Genomic DNA, 19,033 nt, shown 5'->3' with positions numbered 1-19,033 from the left:
ACTTGTAGCCCCAGTTTACAAATTGCAGCTAAGGCCCAGAGTGGTTGTGTGCTCTGCTTAAGGTCACACAGCAGGCAGCACACAGGAGAGCTCAAAGCGCCCACTTTCTTCACGCACCCCTGACCCACCTTGCAGCACGGACACCCCATCCCCGGCCGAGAGGGGCTGATCCTCTCTGTACCAGGTGAGCTCCGGGGGTGGGACCGCGTTGGTGTCGCAGTACAGGTAGGCTGGGTTGTTCTCCACGATCTCCCTGTATTCCGTGACTCCGCCCCGGGCCTCCTCCTCCTGGGACGGGACCTCGAAGGCTGCACTGGCATCACCCACCTTCTGGAACATGGGGGGCACTGGGTGGGGGAGACAAAGCCCTTAGGAAGCACAGCAGAGGGGTGGGGAATGCACCTCTGCTCATGGAGATTCTCGTCCCAGCCTCTCCCAGTTGTGGAAATCCGTTACTTGAGCCACATTCTTTTAGGGCAGGGCATTTCTTAAATTCCCTCACTCCCTAAACCAGTGTTTATTGAGCAACTACTATGCGCTAGGCACTTGGATAAGGCTCCTTCCCTAAGCAGCTCATGTCTAATGGATGCTAAAGACTCCCTGTAACATGGAAATATTTTTCACAGTTGGAAGCCAGATACTAAGCTTTAGCCAATGTTTGTTTATCAGAGCATAGAGGCACAAAATCATCAGCTTTAGAAATGGAGGGGGGCCCTCAAGGTCACCTGCTTTGATCACCTGCATTTTACGAAGGATCAAATTAAGGCCCGGAGGGGGCTGTGTCATCCCCAGGTTGTCCCCAGGTAACATAACCAGTTCACGACAGAGCCAGGGCTAGAGGGCTGGTGGCCAGAAGCACCAGAGATGAAAAAGGGTATGAGCAGCCCGGAGCAGGTGGTCCTCCTGCCAGGACACTCCACGGGCATTGTGTAGCAAAACCTGCTTCTGAACACTTATCCATCGCCCAGCTTGCCTGTCAGCCTCCTGCCTCCCTGCCTCCACTTTCTAGCCTCCCACACCCAGCCTCCCCTTCCCAGCCTCCCCATCCCAGCCTCCCACTCCCAGCTCCCTGTCTCCCACCCTCCCCTTCCTACCTTCCACCCTCCCCCTCCCCACCTCCCCCTCCCAGCCTCCCTGCCTCCTCCTCCCAGCCCCCCTTTCCCAGCCTCCCCATCCCAGCCTACCAGCCTCCTCATCCCAGCCCCCCTTTCCCAGCCTCCCCATCCCAGCCTACCAGCCTCCTCATCCCAGCCCCCCTTTCCCAGCCTCCTCATCCCAGCCTCCCCTTCCCAGCCTCCTCATCCTAGCCTCTTAGTCTCTCCCTCCCAGTCTCCACAGCCTCCCCCCAGCCTCCCCCATGTAGCCTTCCAGCATCCCCCTCCCAGCCTCCTCTTTCTAGCCTCTCAGCTCCCCGTCTCCCAGCCTCCCACCTCTCCCTCCCAGCCTCTCTGACTCCTGGCTCCCTCTTTTCCTTCCTTCACTTTTTAAAAAGAAAAACGTCAAACACTGATGCTAGCGAGAGAAGAATATGAGCCCCAGGCACCCACAAGCAGTTTCAACCACTGAGGCAGCCACTCAGCTTACTCTCCACCAGAGATTCTGAAGCGATTCCCCAGGTTTCCCTAACAACGCGAGAGGCATCTGGCAGAGGGGCTAAGAGTGTGGCGTTCTGGCTCAACCAGACCATTCCAGGCTCCACCACTCAATTCTGTGGTTTGGGGCCACAGCCCTCATGTCTTTGACTTTGGTCCCTCAAGGCAGAGGGGTTGGGGCAGGATGCCGTTCTGGGCGGCTGAGATGAGCCAGTGGGAGATGCCGCGGGTGGCGCGTGAGCCGCAGGACACACGGTGGGGGCCTGCGGAGGGCCAGCCCCGCAATGTCCTCACACTGGCCGACGCCCCGCCCCCGGCCCACTGGTGCCACGCACCCTGGATGAGCACGTTGAAGTCCTGGTCGTCCTCGCCGGCCACGTTGGTGGCCACACACAGGTACCGCCCCGAGTCCAAGACCTGCGTGGGCTGGATCTGGAGCAGTCGCCCTTCGCCCAGGACCTGCAGCCGCGAGCTGGGGGTCACGGGCTGCGAGGAGGACGAGGGGGTCGGGGGAAGGGAGATCAGAAATGAGGGGCTGAGAGCAGCAAGACAAGTGTGCTTACTTCTCAATACATTCTCCAAAAATGCAGCATAAAGTGACAAGAACACCTGGAGACATTTATAAAACCAAATCCATAGAGCATAAGGATGAGAAGGGCCACACATGGGTGAAAATAGTAGAGTTTAAAGTTTACAAAGAGTTCAACTTTTTTTTAAAAACATGGCCGGGCGCGGTGGCCAGACCTGTAATCCTGGAACTTTGGGAGGCCAAGGTGGGTGGATCACAAGGTCAGGAGTTTGAGATCGGCCTGGCCAACATGAAGAAGCCCCATCTCTACTAAAAATACAAAAAATTAGCCGGGCGCGGTGGTGCGTGCCTATAACCCCAGCTACTCAGGAGGCTGAGGCAGGAGAATCACTTGAACCCGGGAGGCAGAGGCTGCAGTGAGCCAAGATCCTTTCGCTGTACTCCAGCCTGGGTGACAGAGCAAGACTCTGTCTCAAAAATAAAAATAATAAAATAAAATAAAATAATGGCCGGGTGCGGTGGCTCACGCCTGTAATCCCAACACTTTGGGAGGCCAAGGCGGGTAGATCACTTGAGGTCAGGAGTACGAGACCAGCCTGGCCAACACGGTGAAACCCCATCTCTACCAAAAATTACAAAAATTAGCTGGGCATCGTGGCGGGCACCTGTAATTCCAGCTACTCAGGAGGCTGAGGCAGGGAGAATTGCTTGAACCCAGGAGGCAGAGGTTGCAGTGAGCCAAGACTGCACCACTGCACTCCAGCCTTGGCGACAGAGCAAGACTCCATCTCAAAAAAATTAAAATAAAATAAATAAAGGGTGACTGGGGTCCGGACCAGCTCTAGAGCTAGGTGCTTTAAGGGAAGCCTTTTCTGGAATGTTCCAAGCAGAACAAGCCGGAAGCAGAGGTGAGAGCTAGAAGCTGCACAGGGGGTCCCACACTCACCTGTCCGTCCTTGTACCAGTGGATGGTGGGCGGGGGCACAGCCCAGCTCTCACACTCCAGGGTCAAGGTGCTGTTGACCTTGGTCTTCACCTCCTTCACGCCGACCTCCCCCAAGGGGTCGTCTTTGGAGATGGAAGGGGGAACTGAAAAGCAGGAGGGCTCTGAGAGCAGAGCTGGGGGATGGGTGCTGAGACCCTGAGCTTACCCTTGTCCTGGGGGTAGCCCCAGAAATGGGGGCCAGCCTGAGAGACACAGGGATCCTGGGAGCCAGCCTGCTCCTGGCTGTCCATTTAGGGGAGAGAGCATTTGTCTGCAAGAGTTATAGGACGGGTCAGGTCTGAGGCAGGGGAATTTCTGGGGTCACCTCAGAGGACTTCCTTGGGGGTCCCAAGTCTCAATCTGCAGAGCCTCTGGTTATACCCCGAAGCAGAAGTGGCAGGAGGAAGCTAGGACTGCAGTGGGTCTGGGAGCCCACGTGGCCCAAGCCCTAACTCACTGTTCTCTCCTCATCGTGTCCTCTGGAGCCTGCCCTAGCTGCCTGGTGACTGTCAGAGGACATATGCCACATGGAGACCCCCTGGAGCACCAAGGGTGGCTCGGGTGCCTGGGCCCCTGGGTTCCCGGGCGGTCTTCTGCCCACCCGGCTGTGCCCCAGGGTCCCCGACTCACTGAGCACTTCCACATGGTAGTTTTTCACGGCCTCCCCGAGCTCGTTGGTGACCACGCAGGTGTACTGGCCAGCATCTTCCTTCTGGGCATTCAGGATCTGCAGCCCGTGGGTACCTGTGTGGGGGCCAGTGGCCAGGGTCACCCCGAATCTGCAGCCTCATGCCAGGCATAAGGACAGGCTCACAGGTCCTCTCCTCCAACTCTGATGACATGTCACCTGTCCCCTCCCTCCTTCCCCCCAGAGGGCGTCACCTGGGAGCAGCTGGATGTTCCTGGAGGCCTGAAATGGGGCCCCGTCCTTCATCCAGGTGATGTTGGGGGAAGGGAAGGCCAGGGCCTCGCAGATCAGAGAGATGGGGTTGTTGATGGTCACGGTCACCTCCTCGTCTGCACTGTCCTCGGCCACTCCCAGGATGGTGGGAGCCACTGTGATGGCAGACCAGGGGGGCACTTGTGAGCAGAGATCCCTGACCCTAGACTAAGGCCAGGAAAGCCTCGGACCCCGGTGCTGGGCCTCGGTGCTTTTTTCACTTACATTATAGAGACGGGAAACTGAGGCTCAGAGAAGCCCATGCCCGGGGTGCTCAGACTTGAACTCAGGCCTGGGTGACCCAGCGCCCGGCTCTGCAAACACTAAGCAATACTACAAGGGAAAGCTGAATAATTTCTGCCTCCATTTCCCCCATAGCTTCTCAACATCCAGCCTCTCTAACAATTAACCAGAGGCTTCTCAATTCTGTCTGAGGGGTGAGTGGAAGTTGGGGGGCTTTGTTCCCTGCTGAGTAGAGTAGCTTTGCTTTCATTGGTCCCAATATTTCTTCTTTCAACCTCCGCAGGGGACTCTCCTTTTAACTGACAACGTTTTAGAAACAGATTTTTCTAAGCTGGTCTGTGCCCCTCTCATTTGATAGACGTTCTGTTTCTCCAGGCTAACAGAACAGTAAGTATGTATTGTCCTCAGGAGATGGAGAGATGCCTGGTTGTGAACCCACCATGCTGGGGCTTGGCAATACCTCTTGTCACCTCTCTGAGCCTCAGGGCTTCATCAATGACATGGGGACAAGCACATCTCCCACCTCCCAGTGTCACTGTGAAGATTCAATCAATCAGGCCTGTTGAAATGCCTGGCCCATAATAAATGTTCAGTCAACAGAGTCGCTATATGATTTTTGTTGTCAGACTCAGAGAATTAGAAGAAAAATAGTAGAATGGTTTGTGGGAAGTTGTCTGTAAGGAGCCAGTCACCTTGCTTCTCCCTCCCTCCAGCACCTGCGGTGGCCAGGAGATGCCCAAAACTTACACAGGACACTGAGCTGCAAGTGTTTGGTCTTCTCCCCAACAGCGTTGGCTGCAATGCAGGAGTAGTGGCCAGCACTGGACAGGTTTGCCTGGAGGACCTGCAGGAGGACTCCGTCTGGGGAGATGTGGTAGGCATCTCCACCAGCCAGAGGCCGGCCATCTTTGAACCATGTGAGCTTGGGCTGTGGGTGGCCTGTATGCAGAGCAGAGAATGAGACAATTTGGCAGGCTTTGACTAGGGCAGCCCAGGGGTCACAGGCTGCTCCCAGATGGATCAGGGGATGTGGATTTTCCATCCTAGCCCAGAGGCCCATGAAGCACAAAAAGCAGCAGCAGCAGCCTGTGCCACTTCCTCTGTGATTTGGCTGCCTTCTCCTTACTGAGGAATGGGTAGAGATGGCTTGGTACTGACAGGCAAGACAGAAAAACAAGTTATTCCTTCCATCCATTCACTCGTCCACCCACCCACACACCATCCATCCAATCCACTCACCCACACCCAACCATCCACCCATACTACCATCTATTCATCTACCTACTCACCTATCCTTCCATTCAATCAATCATCCATTCATCTCTCCATTCATCCACCCACCCACCCATCCACCCAACCATCCAACTATCCAACCATCCATGCATCTACCTACCCAACTATCCCTCCATTCAACCAATCATCCATTCATTTCTCCATTCATCCATCCACCCATCCATCCATCCATTCACCCACCCAACCACCCAACCATCCAACCATCCAACTACCTACCCACCTATCCTTTTATTCAGCCAATCATCCATAAATCTCTCCATCCATCCATCCATGCACCCATCCACACATCCATCCATCCATCCATCCAACCCTCATTTATTCATCCACCCATTCATTCATCTACCCATCCACCTACCTATCCATCTATCCATCCACCTACCTATCCATCTATCCATCCATCCACCTATCCATCTATCCATCCATCCATGCATCCATCCATCCACCCACCCACCCACACATCCATCCATCCATCCATCCATCCATCCAACCCTCATTTATTCATCCACCCACTCATTTATCTACCCATCCACCTACCTATCCATCTATCCACCCACCTACCTATCCATCTATCCATCCACCCACCCACCCATCCATCCATCCATCCACCCACCCACCCACCCACCCATCCATCCACCCACCCACCCACCCACCCATCCATCCATCCATCCAACCATCCTTCAACCCATAAGCATTAATGGGAGCCTACTCTGCCAGGCACTGGGGAAACCATGGTGACAAGGCAGCAGCCGGGTCTTCAAGAAGCTCAGATGCCACAAGGCCACTATGGTCCAATGTGGGTCAGTGCTAGGACAGGGAAGCACTGGGGCTTGTGGGAGCCCAGTGGAGGTGGCCCACTGGGCCTTAGGGGCCAGCCAAGGACTCCCTGTGGAGGGTCCTGAAAGCTGAGGTCTGTAGTGAGGTGGGGAGAGGGAAGAGTGTTTGGGATGGAAGAACACATGCAAAGATGAGCCAGGACCTGGTGCCGAGTCCAAGACGTAGAGAGACCCCAGTCAGGAGGAGTGGGGCTGGGGCAGGTGGGCAGATCCCCAGGGATCCTCTCCTTTCTGAAGGTGCCTTCCCACGCCTTCTCCCAGCCCACCACATCATGTAGCCCTTACCTGTAACGTTGCACATGAGATGGGCAGTCCGTCCTTCAGGGACCTTGATCACTTCCTCCAAGTCCTCGTTCTCAATACTGGGAGGAACTGGGAGAAGCAGGGAGACAAATGGCTAGTGACTGGGGGCGGGGGCTGGCCCACCCAGGCTACACAGTCACAGAACAAGAAGCCAAGAGCCCACCGTTTCTTGTGCTTCAGTTTCCCTATCCCATGCCTGTTTCCACAGGGTGGTGAGTTTAAGAAACACTTCCTGCTGGCTGATGGAAGCACCAGTGTCTCAGAAGAAGACTCTGATGACAGGCAGGCAGTCTTAGTGGTGTAGAAAATATTTGCCCCCTTCCACTTTGGATTGTCCCTGCTGTTTCTGGAAAGTTCCATGGCAGCCTCAGAACAGAGGTTTCTTGTCACTTGGGCTGGAGAGCAGTGGCACAATCACTGCAGCCTCTGCCTCCCGAGTAGCTGAGACTACAGGCGCGTACCACCATGCCCAGTTAATTTTTGTACATTTAATAGAGACAGGGTTTCACCACACTGCCCAGGCTTGAACAAAGGTTTTTGATGAGGCAAAGCTTACAAGGCGTAGCTTCTCCCTCCTTCTCTGTGCTGGGCCCCTGCTATGCAGCATGAGCCATGAGTCTGGAGCCCTGCCTCTGGGAGCTCCCAGGCAGTGGGGAAGAGTTCATAGGGCACTCATGAGAATGGGGTTGTAACGCACCCAGCACCTCCACACTGAAGTTCCTCCGCGCCTCCCCAGCCTCGTTGCTTGCCAGGCATGAGTAGAGGCCACTGTCTCGCTCCTGTGTCTGAGTCATCTTCAGCATCCAGCCACCTGGGGAGGGAGGGGCATGGGCCCTAAGCATGGCTCTGAGCAGCATTCTGTCCCCAGCTGAGCCCCCCTGCTGCCCAGCAGGAAAAGGCATTATAATTAGACGTGTACATATCTGTCTCCCATTGTGTCCTGTTCCTCAGATCCAGAAACTGAGGCCCAGGAGGGTAAACAAACGGATGGAGCTGCCTGGAGATTAGACACATACCAGAATAAATCTGAGGACCCTGCTCTAGCAAGAAGTATCTGTCACCCTGGCCACCCCTGGCTCTGGGGATTGGCTGCAACTGAAGGGAGAGCAATGGGTTATGTAGTCCTGGCCCAGCAGACCTCTGCTGTACTCTGACAGACATGGTAAAAGGGCTTCTCCTCCCAAGGATCTCTCAGGGAGAGACAGCTCCTCTCAGAGGAACCCAAGGGTCTCCCAAGACCAGTGTGGGGAGGGCAGATACACAGGACACCGGCCACCACTGCTGTTACTGCACGCAGAGCAGACATTACTAATTGATTGCCACGTTCCTTTCCACTGGGCCCAATGCAGTCTCTGAATTCCTGTCCACAGAATGCACCCGGCAATTCTTACCAAGTGCTCAGAAGTGATGCCCAAGAGGGAAATGTATTTGCCGTCTCATCATGGGCTGCATGGAACAACCAATGAGTGACTGAGGCATAGCCTCAGGGGCCTTGAAGTCCTTGCAGGATTTGGATGGGACAGAGACTCCTGGGCCTCAGTTCCTCATTTGTATACCAGCGAGAACCTCACAAACCCATTTTATGAGGATAAATATTCAGAGGAGAAGGTGCTTAGATCAGCACATCCAAAGCTCGTTACTGTTCTGTGGGATGTTAGATATAAGTGCCAAAGTTTTTTTTTTCCTTCTGCAGGACTTATCAGAACCTTTGCTATGCAAATGTTCACTGTGGTTCTCTAGGTGAGCAGAGCAGGAAGCCTTTTCCAAATTTATCTAAATCCATGATTTTTTCCTGGAGCACCTCACCTGACTAGTGTTTTGGGCTGCATTCTTTGGGGACCAGCAGCTGGAATGATTATTCCAACCAGGCCTGGCAGCTCAGGGTCAGAGGTCATGGGCATGTAATGGATAGAGGCAGAGGCAGAGGGCCCAACCTGATTCCCAGGATCCAACCTTGGCTGGTATCTTACCTGCCAGCAAGTAGGTGTCCTCCCCGGGGCTGACAGGCTCCTCCCCTCGGAACCAGCGGATGGCTGGGGGTGGGATCCCGGTGGCTTCACAGAGCAGAGTTAAGGGGCTGTGCAAGGCAGCAGTGATGTTGGTCAGCGGGTCCAAGTCTCCGATGAGCTCTGGGGGCACTGGACACAAAGAAGAAGCCACATCCAGGGTGCAGATCAGGGCTGTGTGCTTCATGCTCCTTCCCCAGCCCCACTGACTGCCCCTCAACTCCACCCAACTGGGAGAGTCTGAGGAGCAGAAGTGATGAGAGCAGAGCCGCTCCCTCTAAAGCGAGGACACCTAGGAGGGAGCCCGTGGCGCCACAGCCTGGGCTCTGGAGTCAGGCAGCCTCCTTGAGCCTCAGTCTCCCCAAGCCCTCAGCGGGATGCTGGGGGATTCAACAGGAACACGTGAAAGTGCCTGGTCCAGTACCTGGGCAGAGCAAGCACTGAGCCAGTGGGACTGGAATTTGTGCAAAGGTGAAGCCAGATGTGCTTCCTAAATCCACATGTGGAAGCTAAGTGGCGACACTGCAGTTCTGAAGGAACCTGTCCCTGAAGGAAACCACTCTCTACCCAGGCGGGTGGGGGTGTTGGGGATATCTGGGTGAGGCTTGAGATCCCAGCAACGGTGAGGGGCGCCCTCCCTAAACTGATCCCTGCCCACCTCTCCCACCCTATTTCTTACCACTCCCTGTCTCCACCCTGAATTATCCTTCAGGCATACAGTAGGAGCTCAGTAAATGATGGAATGCCTGAGGCTGCCCCAGCCACCCTCTGCCTGGCACCTGCTTCCCCTCACCTAGCAGCTGCCTAACTCCTACTCACCCTTCATGGTCCAGCTTAAAGGGCACCTCCTCCGGGAGGCTGCCCTGACCTGCCCCAACAGTATTCAAGGTTTTCCTGGTCTCTCACAAGCCCCTGAATTCTCCCCATCACATACCAGTCAGGCAGGACAGGGACTGCTTACTTCCCCAGTGCCCAGAACAGAGTAGGGGAAGAGTAAACCCAAGAGGGAGAGAGGGAGGGAGGAGAGCTGAACTGGGGGAAATTGGGGCCCTTTGGGACCAGTCCTGATTTTGAGAGCAGTGTTGGTGGCTCCCCCTTCCAGCAGCTCTCATTAGAGCCCTGACTCCAGAAAGAACAGCTGTGACCCCAGGATCACAGCCTGAGGGCTGTGCCTGGACTTTGAACTGGCCTTGCCCACTCTAGTCTGCCCCAGCCCACCCTCCGCCAGCAGCTGCCGGTCCTCACCCAGCACGGAGAGCTCAAACCTCCTCTCTGCCCTCCCAGCCAGGTTCTCGGCCACGCAGCTGTAGCGTCCAGCATGGGCAGCCTGGGCCCGCTCCACACGCAGGCTCTGACCCTGGTTCTGCAGCTGCAGGCCCAGTTCAGCCCCCACGGGCTGGCCGTCCCGCTCCCATGTCACTGTCGGAGGGGGTTTCCCTGTGGCGTTGCACTCCAGAGTGGCCACTCCATCCTGGACCACGGAGACCTGTGTGGGAAGCTCCCGGGGACCAGCAATCTGAGGGGGAACTGTTGGGTTGGGGGGAAAGCCCATCAGAGAAAGCTGCTGGGGCCACCAGGCACCACACACTTGCCCCGGGCCCAATAGGGACACACCCTCTCCCCTCGCCATCGCTGGCTGTGTGACCTCGTGACCTCACCTCTCTGGGCCTCCATTTTCCTTCCCAACAATGGGGTCATAATAGCACCCTACTGCTACAGCCTGGGAGTCACAGGCAGGCCTGCTATGTGGGGAACAGCCCTTTCAGGAAGTGTGATGGGTTTTCTTCCTCAAAAACCAGAGACTTCCTGGAGCTTCAACAGTTGTTGGGACTGGTTGGGGGTGGAAAATTATTCTATGGGTGGGTTTCTCCTCAAGATATTGAACAGCACTTTTCCTGGTTTTATTTTCTAGCAGGATTTTTACAAGGCTGGGGGATTTCATTTCATCACTGCAGGACCAGTAGATAGGGCTTTAGGTTTCCATCATATATAAGAGCTTCACATAATACTCATGCTTCTTTTGGGTTTCCAGCTGTTTCAGATGTGGCTTTTCTCCTCCGGACCATTGGGGGGCCCTTAGGGATTGTGCTGTGGCCCCCACCCCCAGTGCTTGGGTTAGTGAGAAGCTGTCGGCGGGGGGGGGGGGGGGGGGGGGGGGGGGGGGGCAGTTAAAATGCCAGGTGATATGGTTTGGCTGTGTCCCCACCCAAATCTCATCTCTAATTGTAATCCCCACGTGCAGAGGGAGGGACCTGGTGGGAGGTGATTGGATCATGGGTGCGGTTTCCCCTATGCTGTTCTTGTGATAGCGAGTGAGTTAGTCAGGTCTCATGAGATCTGGTTGTTTGATGAGTGTCTGGTGCTTCCCCCTTCGCTCTCTCTCTCCTGCTGACATGTAAGGCGTGCCTTGCTTCCCCTTCATCGTCCTCCATGATTGTAAGTTTCCTGAGGCCTCCCCAGCCATGTGGAACTGTGAGTCAATTAAGCCTCTTGTTTATAAATTAGCCAGTCTCAGGTAGTATCTTTAGAGCAGTGTGAGAATGGACTCACACACCAGGAATCTGAGGGAGGAGAAAGCCTGCACCACACACCATCACTTCCCTGTATTTGCTCCGATTTGGGGGCGACGCCTGCCCAGCCAGCCCATGATCCCAGACCCTTCCAGCCCCCACCCAGCTCACCCACCGTGCACCTCCAGCTGCAGGTCCTGGCTGCTGTTGCCCACCACATTGCTGCAGTCACAGGTGTATGTTCCTTCCTGAGCCAGCTGGGCCTGTCCCAGGTACAGCAGCCTCCCCACAGCCAACACCTGCTGGAGGCCAGCCCCCTCCCCGGGGAGGGGTTGACCTGGGTGCAGAAAAAAAGAAGCTCCCGGTCCAGGGCATTTGCAAGGACGTGATGTCTTTCCACATGGAAAGTTTGTCCTCCCACCCATTCTTGCCAATTCCTGCTCATCCTTCTGGTGTTCATTTAGACACTACCTCTTCCAGGAAGCCTTCCATGAGTGCCACTTCTGGTCCTGGTGCCTCTTCTGAGCTCCTCCCTATCCCCCTAGGCTTCTCCCCATCACAGATCTGCCTACAGGTGCCCCATCCGAATCCTACCCTGGCCTCAGCCCTCCGGAATGGCAGACCCTGCCTCAATTTCCTTCCGGGATCTTTTTTTTTTTTTTTTTTTTTGAGACAGAGTCTTGCTCTGTTGCCCAGGCTGGAGTGCAGTGCCACCATCTCGGCTCACTGCAACCTCTGCCTCCTGGGTTCAGGCGATTCTCATGCCTCAGCATCCCAAGTAGCTGGGATTACAGGTGCACACCACCATGCCCAGCTAATTTTTGTATTTTTTAGTAGAGATGGGGTTTCGCCATGTTAGTTAGGCTGGTCTCTAACTCCTGACCTAAGGTGACCCACTGCCTCGGCCTCCCAAAGTGCTGGGATTACAGGCGTGAGCCACCGCGACCAGCCTCCCCCTGGGATCCTTAGTGGCTCCCCAGGGCCTGGCACACAGCAAGGCTCAGTAAAGGCTACTGACGGAATGACCATCCACTTAGCTATAGTGACCTGAGGAGGGTGACCAGGCAACTGGTAGACCTGGCATCAAGAAGTTCCCTTGTAGGAGGAGGATTTGTCAACCTTGACCTACTGGATTAAACCCTTTCACCTGTTTCTAGAGGAGCAGACCTTTTGGCTGGGTCATGACTCAATGCACGTCCCATCAGGGAAGCAGACCCAATGGCCACCTGGCATTGCTTCCTCCCTCTCTGTCCTGATGACCTCAGCTTGTCTTGCTACTCCCAGGCTGCTTCCTAGCCCAGACCTCTCCTCTGAGCTCCAGACACCTGTCTCTCACCGTCCACTTGACACCTCACTAGGTATTTAGCAAATGTCTCAAGATTAATTCACCCCAAACACTAGGTCTTTCCACCATATCTGCCCCTGGGGTCTCCCATCTCGGTAATGGCAGCTCCACTCTCCTCCATCGTCCCTGATTCCCTGCCTCCTCTCATTCCCCCATCCAACCAGCATTCCTGCCCCAGGACCCTTGCACTTACCCTTACCTCCGCCTGGGGTGCATTTCCCTGTGATATTCTCATGTTCAGCCCTTACCCTTTCAAGTCTGCTTGGTCAAGCGTTCCTGGCCACCCAACTTAAAACTGCAATTCCTACAACCCCCCAGGACATCTTCCCCCGATTCCTAGCTTTATTTTTCTCCATAGCATTTATCGCCTAAGGTATCGAGTCATTTACTAACTGTGTGTTTATTATCTGACTGCCCCCACTGTGAGGGTGGGGATCTGTTTTATCCTCTGCTGTATTTCCAGTGCCTAGAACAGGGCCTGGTACAGTCTCTCAATAAATATTGGTTAAATGGGCTGGGTGCAGTGGCTCATGCCTGTAATCCCAGCACTTTGGGAGGCTGAGGTGGCAGATCACCTGAGGTCAGGAGTTCGAGACCAGCCTGGCCAACATGGCGAAACCCTGTCTCTGCTAAAAATACAAAAATTAGCTGGGTATGGTGGCACCTGCCTGTAATCCCAGCTACTCAGGAGGCTGAGGCAGGAGAATCACTCCAACCCAGGAGGCGGAGGTTGCAATAAGCTGAGATCGTGCCACTGCACTCCAGCCTGGGCAACAGAGCAAGACTCTGTCTCAAAAAAAAAAAAAAAAAAAAAAAAAAATTGGTGAAGTGAATTCCAAATGTTTTTTGAGCACCTTTTTTGTACCATACACTGAAGTTGGAATTCAGTGGTGGTCAAGATGGTGCCTCACAGGGGTCACAGACTAATGGAGGAGCACACACAGAAGGACTAATGTGGGTGACATGACAAGTGACAGGGACTGCATCAGGGAGGCTCTGTCCCAGCCTGGCAGTCAGGGAGGGCTTCCTGGAAGAAGGGACGTCTGAAGTGAGGCCTGAAGATCAATCCAGCTCTTACTGGCAGAGCAGGACCAGGGGCTCTTGCAGGCTCAGGGACTGAGTAGAGAGGGGCTGGGGGAAGCGTCACTTCTGTAACCAGCATCCCCACCCCCTCGAGGCATAAGCCCCCCCATCTCAGCTAGGCTCTGGGGTGGGGATAACCAGTGAGGGCTGGGCATAGCCTCCTTGTGCCTGGCAATAAGGTGGGGCTGGGCGAGGGCAGCAATCCTACCATCCTTCCTCCAGGAGATCTTGGGGAAGGGGACACCCCGGCATTCGCAGGACAGCCTGGTAGGGTGCCCCTCTCTCACAGTCAGGGTGTGGGATTCCCTCGAGGGGAACACTGGAGCAACTGAGTCAGAGCAGAGAGAGGGTTAGTGGGGGTGGAGCTGAGATGGGGAGGGGATGAGCAAGGCGAGGGCAGGCTGGAGGAGGGCTGTGTCCTGGGACCCAATCAAGGCAACAGCCCCCTCCCCCTGCCCAGACCAGGAGACCCTCACCCCAGACGTTCAGATTGTAGTGTTTCTCTGAGCGGCCGGCCTGGTTCAGAGCCTCACAGGTGTAGCGGCCCGCATCCCACACGTCGGCTCTGTCCACCTGGCAGAAAGCAAAGACACCCCATGGGCGGGGACAGCACAGAGATGGGTGAGCCCTGGACAGACTGTGTGACTGCAGGCATGTCACGTGACCTTGATGAGCCCCTCCCCCCACAAGCTCCCCACTTGGAGCAAGGGACAGTGACAGCATCTCCCCACCAGCTGCACCGGGAAGTTTCCAGAAGCCGGTGCCTGTGGTGGGCCTGAGAAGGGCCCCCTCGATGGCAGTCCTGCCAGCCTCCCCACCTTCATGGCCCAGATCTGCTAAGGGGGAGGCATGTGACTGGATCAGAACTGCTCCTGCCTTTCATCTGCTCCCAGCCTCTTTGGAAAGCCCAAGAAAACAGACCGAAAGAGAAGGTGGAGGAATAAGGCTGGTAGGGTGCAGGGGACCTGTCCTCAGGGGTCAGATCCTGACACGGGGTTGCTGGGGCTAGGCTGTGGCTTTGAAGAATGAACGGAAGGAGGGGAAACCAAATGGCAGTGCTCTGAGTTGGGAATGATCACATCACAAGGTGTAGAGGGGTGGGAGGAGGAGCAGGCAGGTGACCAAGGTTCTAACCCAACAGCTGGTGCCACTCAGCTGAGTCAGGGGCCCTGAGGGAGGCCTCGAGGAACCAGTCCTGGGGTTTTGTCCTCGATCCCCTGGGGGGAAGGGGACTTGCAGGTCACTGAGCTGGGGCACCTGCAGGCCCCACCCTGCCCTTGGCCCGAGGTGGAGGCCTGCTTGGCTGGCCGGGGGCCTGCACACCTGCAGCAAGGCTTTGTCTGCGGAGAGGTGGACTCCAGGCCGTGGTTCCAGGGGCCGCCCGTCCTTCCACCAGCTCAGCACGGGAGGGGGCGTGGCGTGGCTCTGGCACTCCAGGGCCACTGACTCATTGGCCACGACGGACACATTCAGCTCTTCTCCGAGGATACTCGGGGGCACTGCGGGAGGGGGCAGGAGAGGGGCTCCCTCAGGCACATGGGTGGGGCTGGCAAGGAGGGGCCACACTCTGGGTCAGGCCTAGCTACTCGCAGCAGCCAGGAGTGACCACCCTTCCTCTGCCTTCAGTCCTGCTTTGGAGGAGCCAGTCTGAGTAAAATTGTCACGATATCCACATCCCAGATTTCTGCACGTTTCCACGGAGGGAAACTGGGGAAGGAAACTCAGGGTCTCCCTGTGTTATTTCTTACAGATGTCTGTGAATCTATAATTATCCACAGTTATCTCAAAACTTTCTAAAATTTAAAATTTTTGTTTAAAAAAAATTTTTTTAAAGCAGGTCTCAGAACCACCTTTTGCCCCTGAAACAAAAATAACCAGTGCAGCTTTGTAGGAAGGAACGCAGGGTCCAGGGGGAGAACTCCTGGGGTGGAATCCTGCCTTCCACCACTCGCTCACCACGCGAGGCCCTGGGGATGCTACTTACACTCCTGGGCCTCAGTCTCCTCATCTGTAAAGTGGGGATAATGAAAATCCCCACCTGGTGGGGCCGCCATGAGGTTCAATCCAATGGCACAGGTGGGGCTCTTGGGCATACAATATGTGTTAATCATCTTCACTCCAGCAAAGGGAAGGAGCTAGAATCGAATCCTTCCTACCACCTCCCACCCAAGACTACATTCATTCGTTTTCTTTTTCCTTCTTTCTCTTTCTTTTTCTTTCTCTTTCTTACTTTTTCTTTCTCTTTTCTTTTTCTTTTTTCTCTCTCTCCTTCCTTCCTTCTCCATTTTCTTTCTTTCTCTTTCTTTCCTTCTCTTTCTTTCTTCTTTCTCTCCTTCTCTTTCTTTCTTCTTTCTCTCTCTCTTTCCTTTTTTTTTTTTTTTTTTTGACAGAGTCTGGCTTATTGGCCAGGCTGGAGTGCAGTGACATGATCTCAGCTCGCTGCAACCTCCACCTCCCGGGTTCAAGTGATTCTCCTGCTTCAGCCTTTCGAGTAGCTGGGACTACAGGCACGCACCAACATACCCAGCTAATTTTTTGTATTTTTAGTAGAGGCGGGGTTTCACCGTGTTGGCCAGGCTGGTCTCGAACTCCTGACCTCAAGTGATCCACCCACCTCAGCCTCCCAAAGTGTTGGGATTACAGGCGTGAGCCACTGTGCCCAGCTCCCAGCATTCTCTCTTATACCTCCACGGAGCCCCAGAAAAACCCAGAGGAGGACATTTAAAAATAAGCTACTGTGGTTACAGTAGCTTCATGAGCTCAGGGGCTTAGTGAGTCCCCATGGTGACCTTTGAGGTGAGTGCTATTTTTGCAGGTGAAGAAATGGTGGTCGAGAGAAGCAAAGTGACCAGCTCAAAGTCACAGAGGCAGGGTTTGAACCCCATGTCGCTGACACTCAAGAGCCGGCTTTCCTAACCACCACTCCACGCTGTTCCTGCTACTTCACACACCTTCCGCCTCTCCCTGAACACAGGGCAGAGCTCCTGGCTATGCGGGACCACCTGCCCACCCTCCCACCCATTGCGGGAGCTCACACTCCAGGGCAGGTCTCCGGAGCTCACTGATCCCTACTGGAAGGCAGACGCTCTCAGGTGGGCGCTCCTCCATCCACCCGCCCTCTCTCCCTTTGGAAGTGACTGGGAATGCCCCCACCCCATCTCCTTCGAGTTGCTGCTCTGAACCACGTGGCTTTCCCAGTCTGAGACTCACTGTGGACTTGCAGGACAACATCCCGGCGGTCCTCACCCACCGCGCTCACAGCCACGCAGGAGTACCTCCCAGAGTCGGAGGCCCGGGCGCTGGCCAAGGCGAGGACCCGGCCCCCAGGGAAGACCTGTGACCCCAGGGGGAAGCCCAAATTAGGCAACTGTCCTGCTGTCGCAGGCCCCAAGCGGCAGAACCTCGCCGGCCCTGCTGCCGAGCACGCCTGGACAGCCTGCCCCAGACCCTCAGTGCCCCTCATGATGCAGGGAAACCCAGGGTTGCATCTGGGCCTCCGGACCTCTGCCAGCTGGCAATGACACTGGACCTCAGGAAGAGTCCTCTGGAGCCCCTCTGTCCACTCACCACACATGGCCAGTGAGCCCTTGAAATGTGGCCAGGCCCAATTGAGACAGGCCCCAGGTACAAACTACGCCACAGACTTCAAAGAGTTCATATGAAAAGAAGAATATAAAATATCTCAATAATTGTTTTTATTGATCTCATGATGAAATGAAGCTATTTTGGATATACTGGATTAACTAATGTGTATTATTAACATTGATCTCACTTGTTTCTTCTTACTCAGTTTACTGTGACTACGAGAACATTTACAATGACGTAGATGGTTCACGTTCATGGAATGTATCGTTACCATTGGGCAGTGTGATTCCAGCCTCTCTGTTCAGTCCCGCCTCCCTCCAGCCCTCGGCCCTGGGCTATTGCTGCTTCTCCCTCACCCTAAGTTCCCAGGGCCTGACCTCTGTTCCCAGCATCTACAGGAGGTACAGGGAGGTGAGCCGGGGCCACCCAGCCCTACTGACCTGCAGGCCAGGGGTCCCTGCAGCGGACACAGGGTTTCCATCCTTCAGCCACATCACTGTGGGGCGGGGGGCACCGGTGGCATTGCAGGTCAGCCGGACAGGGGTGTTGACCAACACAGGGCCTGGCAGGCTGGGCGGCAGCGTGATTCGAGGGGGCACTGCAGGGCAGGGGTGACATGGGGCACAGGCTGAGCCCCACTGGGGCAAAGCAGGCAGGGCCCCTGGCTGGGCACCCCTGCAGGAGCACACAGCCACAGCAAAAGCACAAGACAGCCATCCAGACACAGGCTCTGAGCCACTTCACTGCCCCCGAGGCTGCTAATTCCATCCTTTCAACACCACCACGAGGCTTCTATAGATGGGAAACTGAGGCTCACAGAGGGGAAGTCACCTGCTCAAGGCTGACCAGCCAGGAAGCAGCACTCTCACTCAGGCCTCTGGTCAGCAGAAGGTCATTTATTATAGGGATGGGGAGGGGACCAAGGGTCCCTGGACAGTGCTACTTCCTAACTCAGGGGTGGTGTGAGATGAAATACCATATTAAAGGCAGTCCCCTTTCGGCAGAAAATAGCCAGAAGATTCCATTGTATCTGGGAGGCACCAGCCATGATGCCCAGGGTCCCAGGCCTCTGCCCAGCTACCCACTGCTCTTAGACCCAACCTCTCCCATGGTCCATGAGGCCCAAGAGGTCCAGTCTCCATATGGCCACCAGCACCATCCTGGCCCTCTTCTCAGTGTTATAAACCCCAGACCCCGTGGCCTCCTTTCAGTTTCTCACATTCCCCAGGTCTTCATAACCTCAGGCCTTGGCAGAGACCTCAGTGTAGGTATCCAAGTGTCAAAGATGCCTCCTGGACTCCGCAGGCCAAGTCAGTGCCCTGTTATAGGTGCTCAGTTGCACCTCATGGTCACCAGCTGCTATCAAAATTGACATCAAGTAGTACTCTGGGGAATGATCTAATTGCTGTGTCCTCCACTAGGCTGAAAGCTCCTAGATCTGTCTTATTTAGGGATGTAGGTCCAGCGTCTGCCCCAGAGCATGGACTCAATAAATGTGTTGGATAGAAAATGGATCAATGAAAGAATGGGTAGTTAAATGAGTGAATGGATGGTGAATGGGTGGATGGGAAGGTAGACGGATGGATGGATAGATGGGTGGGTGGATGGGAGGGTGGACAGGTAGACAAATAGACAGGTGGATGAGTGGGCAGACAGGTGGGTAGATAAATGAATGAAAGGATGGTTGGGTGGATGGATGGATGGACGGATGGATGGATGGATGGATGGATGGATGGATGGATGGATGGATAGATGAGTTAATGGATGGAGGGGTGGATGGGTGGAT

The 19,033-nt window shown here is 55.2% G+C and overlaps 1 protein-coding gene across 5 annotated transcripts in view; it reads right to left on the bottom strand.

Moving 5' to 3' along the window:
• HMCN2 (hemicentin 2) overlaps positions 1–19,033 on the bottom strand; it is a 173,543-nt gene that overhangs the window by 55,568 nt on the left and 98,942 nt on the right. For all 5 annotated transcript variants that reach the window (XM_032165420.2, XM_058445320.1, XM_032165423.2 and 2 more), the window contains 16 exons: positions 17,688–17,845; positions 16,873–16,996; positions 14,986–15,161; positions 14,139–14,235; positions 13,871–13,990; positions 11,410–11,571; positions 9,970–10,251; positions 8,689–8,856; positions 7,416–7,529; positions 6,701–6,787; positions 5,037–5,228; positions 3,989–4,162; positions 3,737–3,850; positions 3,068–3,210; positions 1,928–2,078; positions 129–347 (listed from right to left, as the gene is read on the bottom strand). In XM_032165420.2, the coding sequence (XP_032021311.1) occupies positions 129–347; positions 1,928–2,078; positions 3,068–3,210; positions 3,737–3,850; positions 3,989–4,162; positions 5,037–5,228; positions 6,701–6,787; positions 7,416–7,529; positions 8,689–8,856; positions 9,970–10,251; positions 11,410–11,571; positions 13,871–13,990; positions 14,139–14,235; positions 14,986–15,161; positions 16,873–16,996; positions 17,688–17,845 (2,481 nt within the window). The remainder of the gene's footprint in view (positions 1–128; positions 348–1,927; positions 2,079–3,067; positions 3,211–3,736; positions 3,851–3,988; positions 4,163–5,036; positions 5,229–6,700; positions 6,788–7,415; positions 7,530–8,688; positions 8,857–9,969; positions 10,252–11,409; positions 11,572–13,870; positions 13,991–14,138; positions 14,236–14,985; positions 15,162–16,872; positions 16,997–17,687; positions 17,846–19,033) is intronic.

This window comes from Hylobates moloch, unplaced genomic scaffold, assembly GCF_009828535.3.
Source record: "Hylobates moloch isolate HMO894 unplaced genomic scaffold, HMol_V3 SCAFFOLD_10, whole genome shotgun sequence".
Classification (NCBI taxonomy): domain Eukaryota; kingdom Metazoa; phylum Chordata; class Mammalia; order Primates; family Hylobatidae; genus Hylobates; species Hylobates moloch.
Note: the sequence above shows the minus strand (reverse complement) of the source record. Positions and strands in the feature narration are given on the sequence as shown.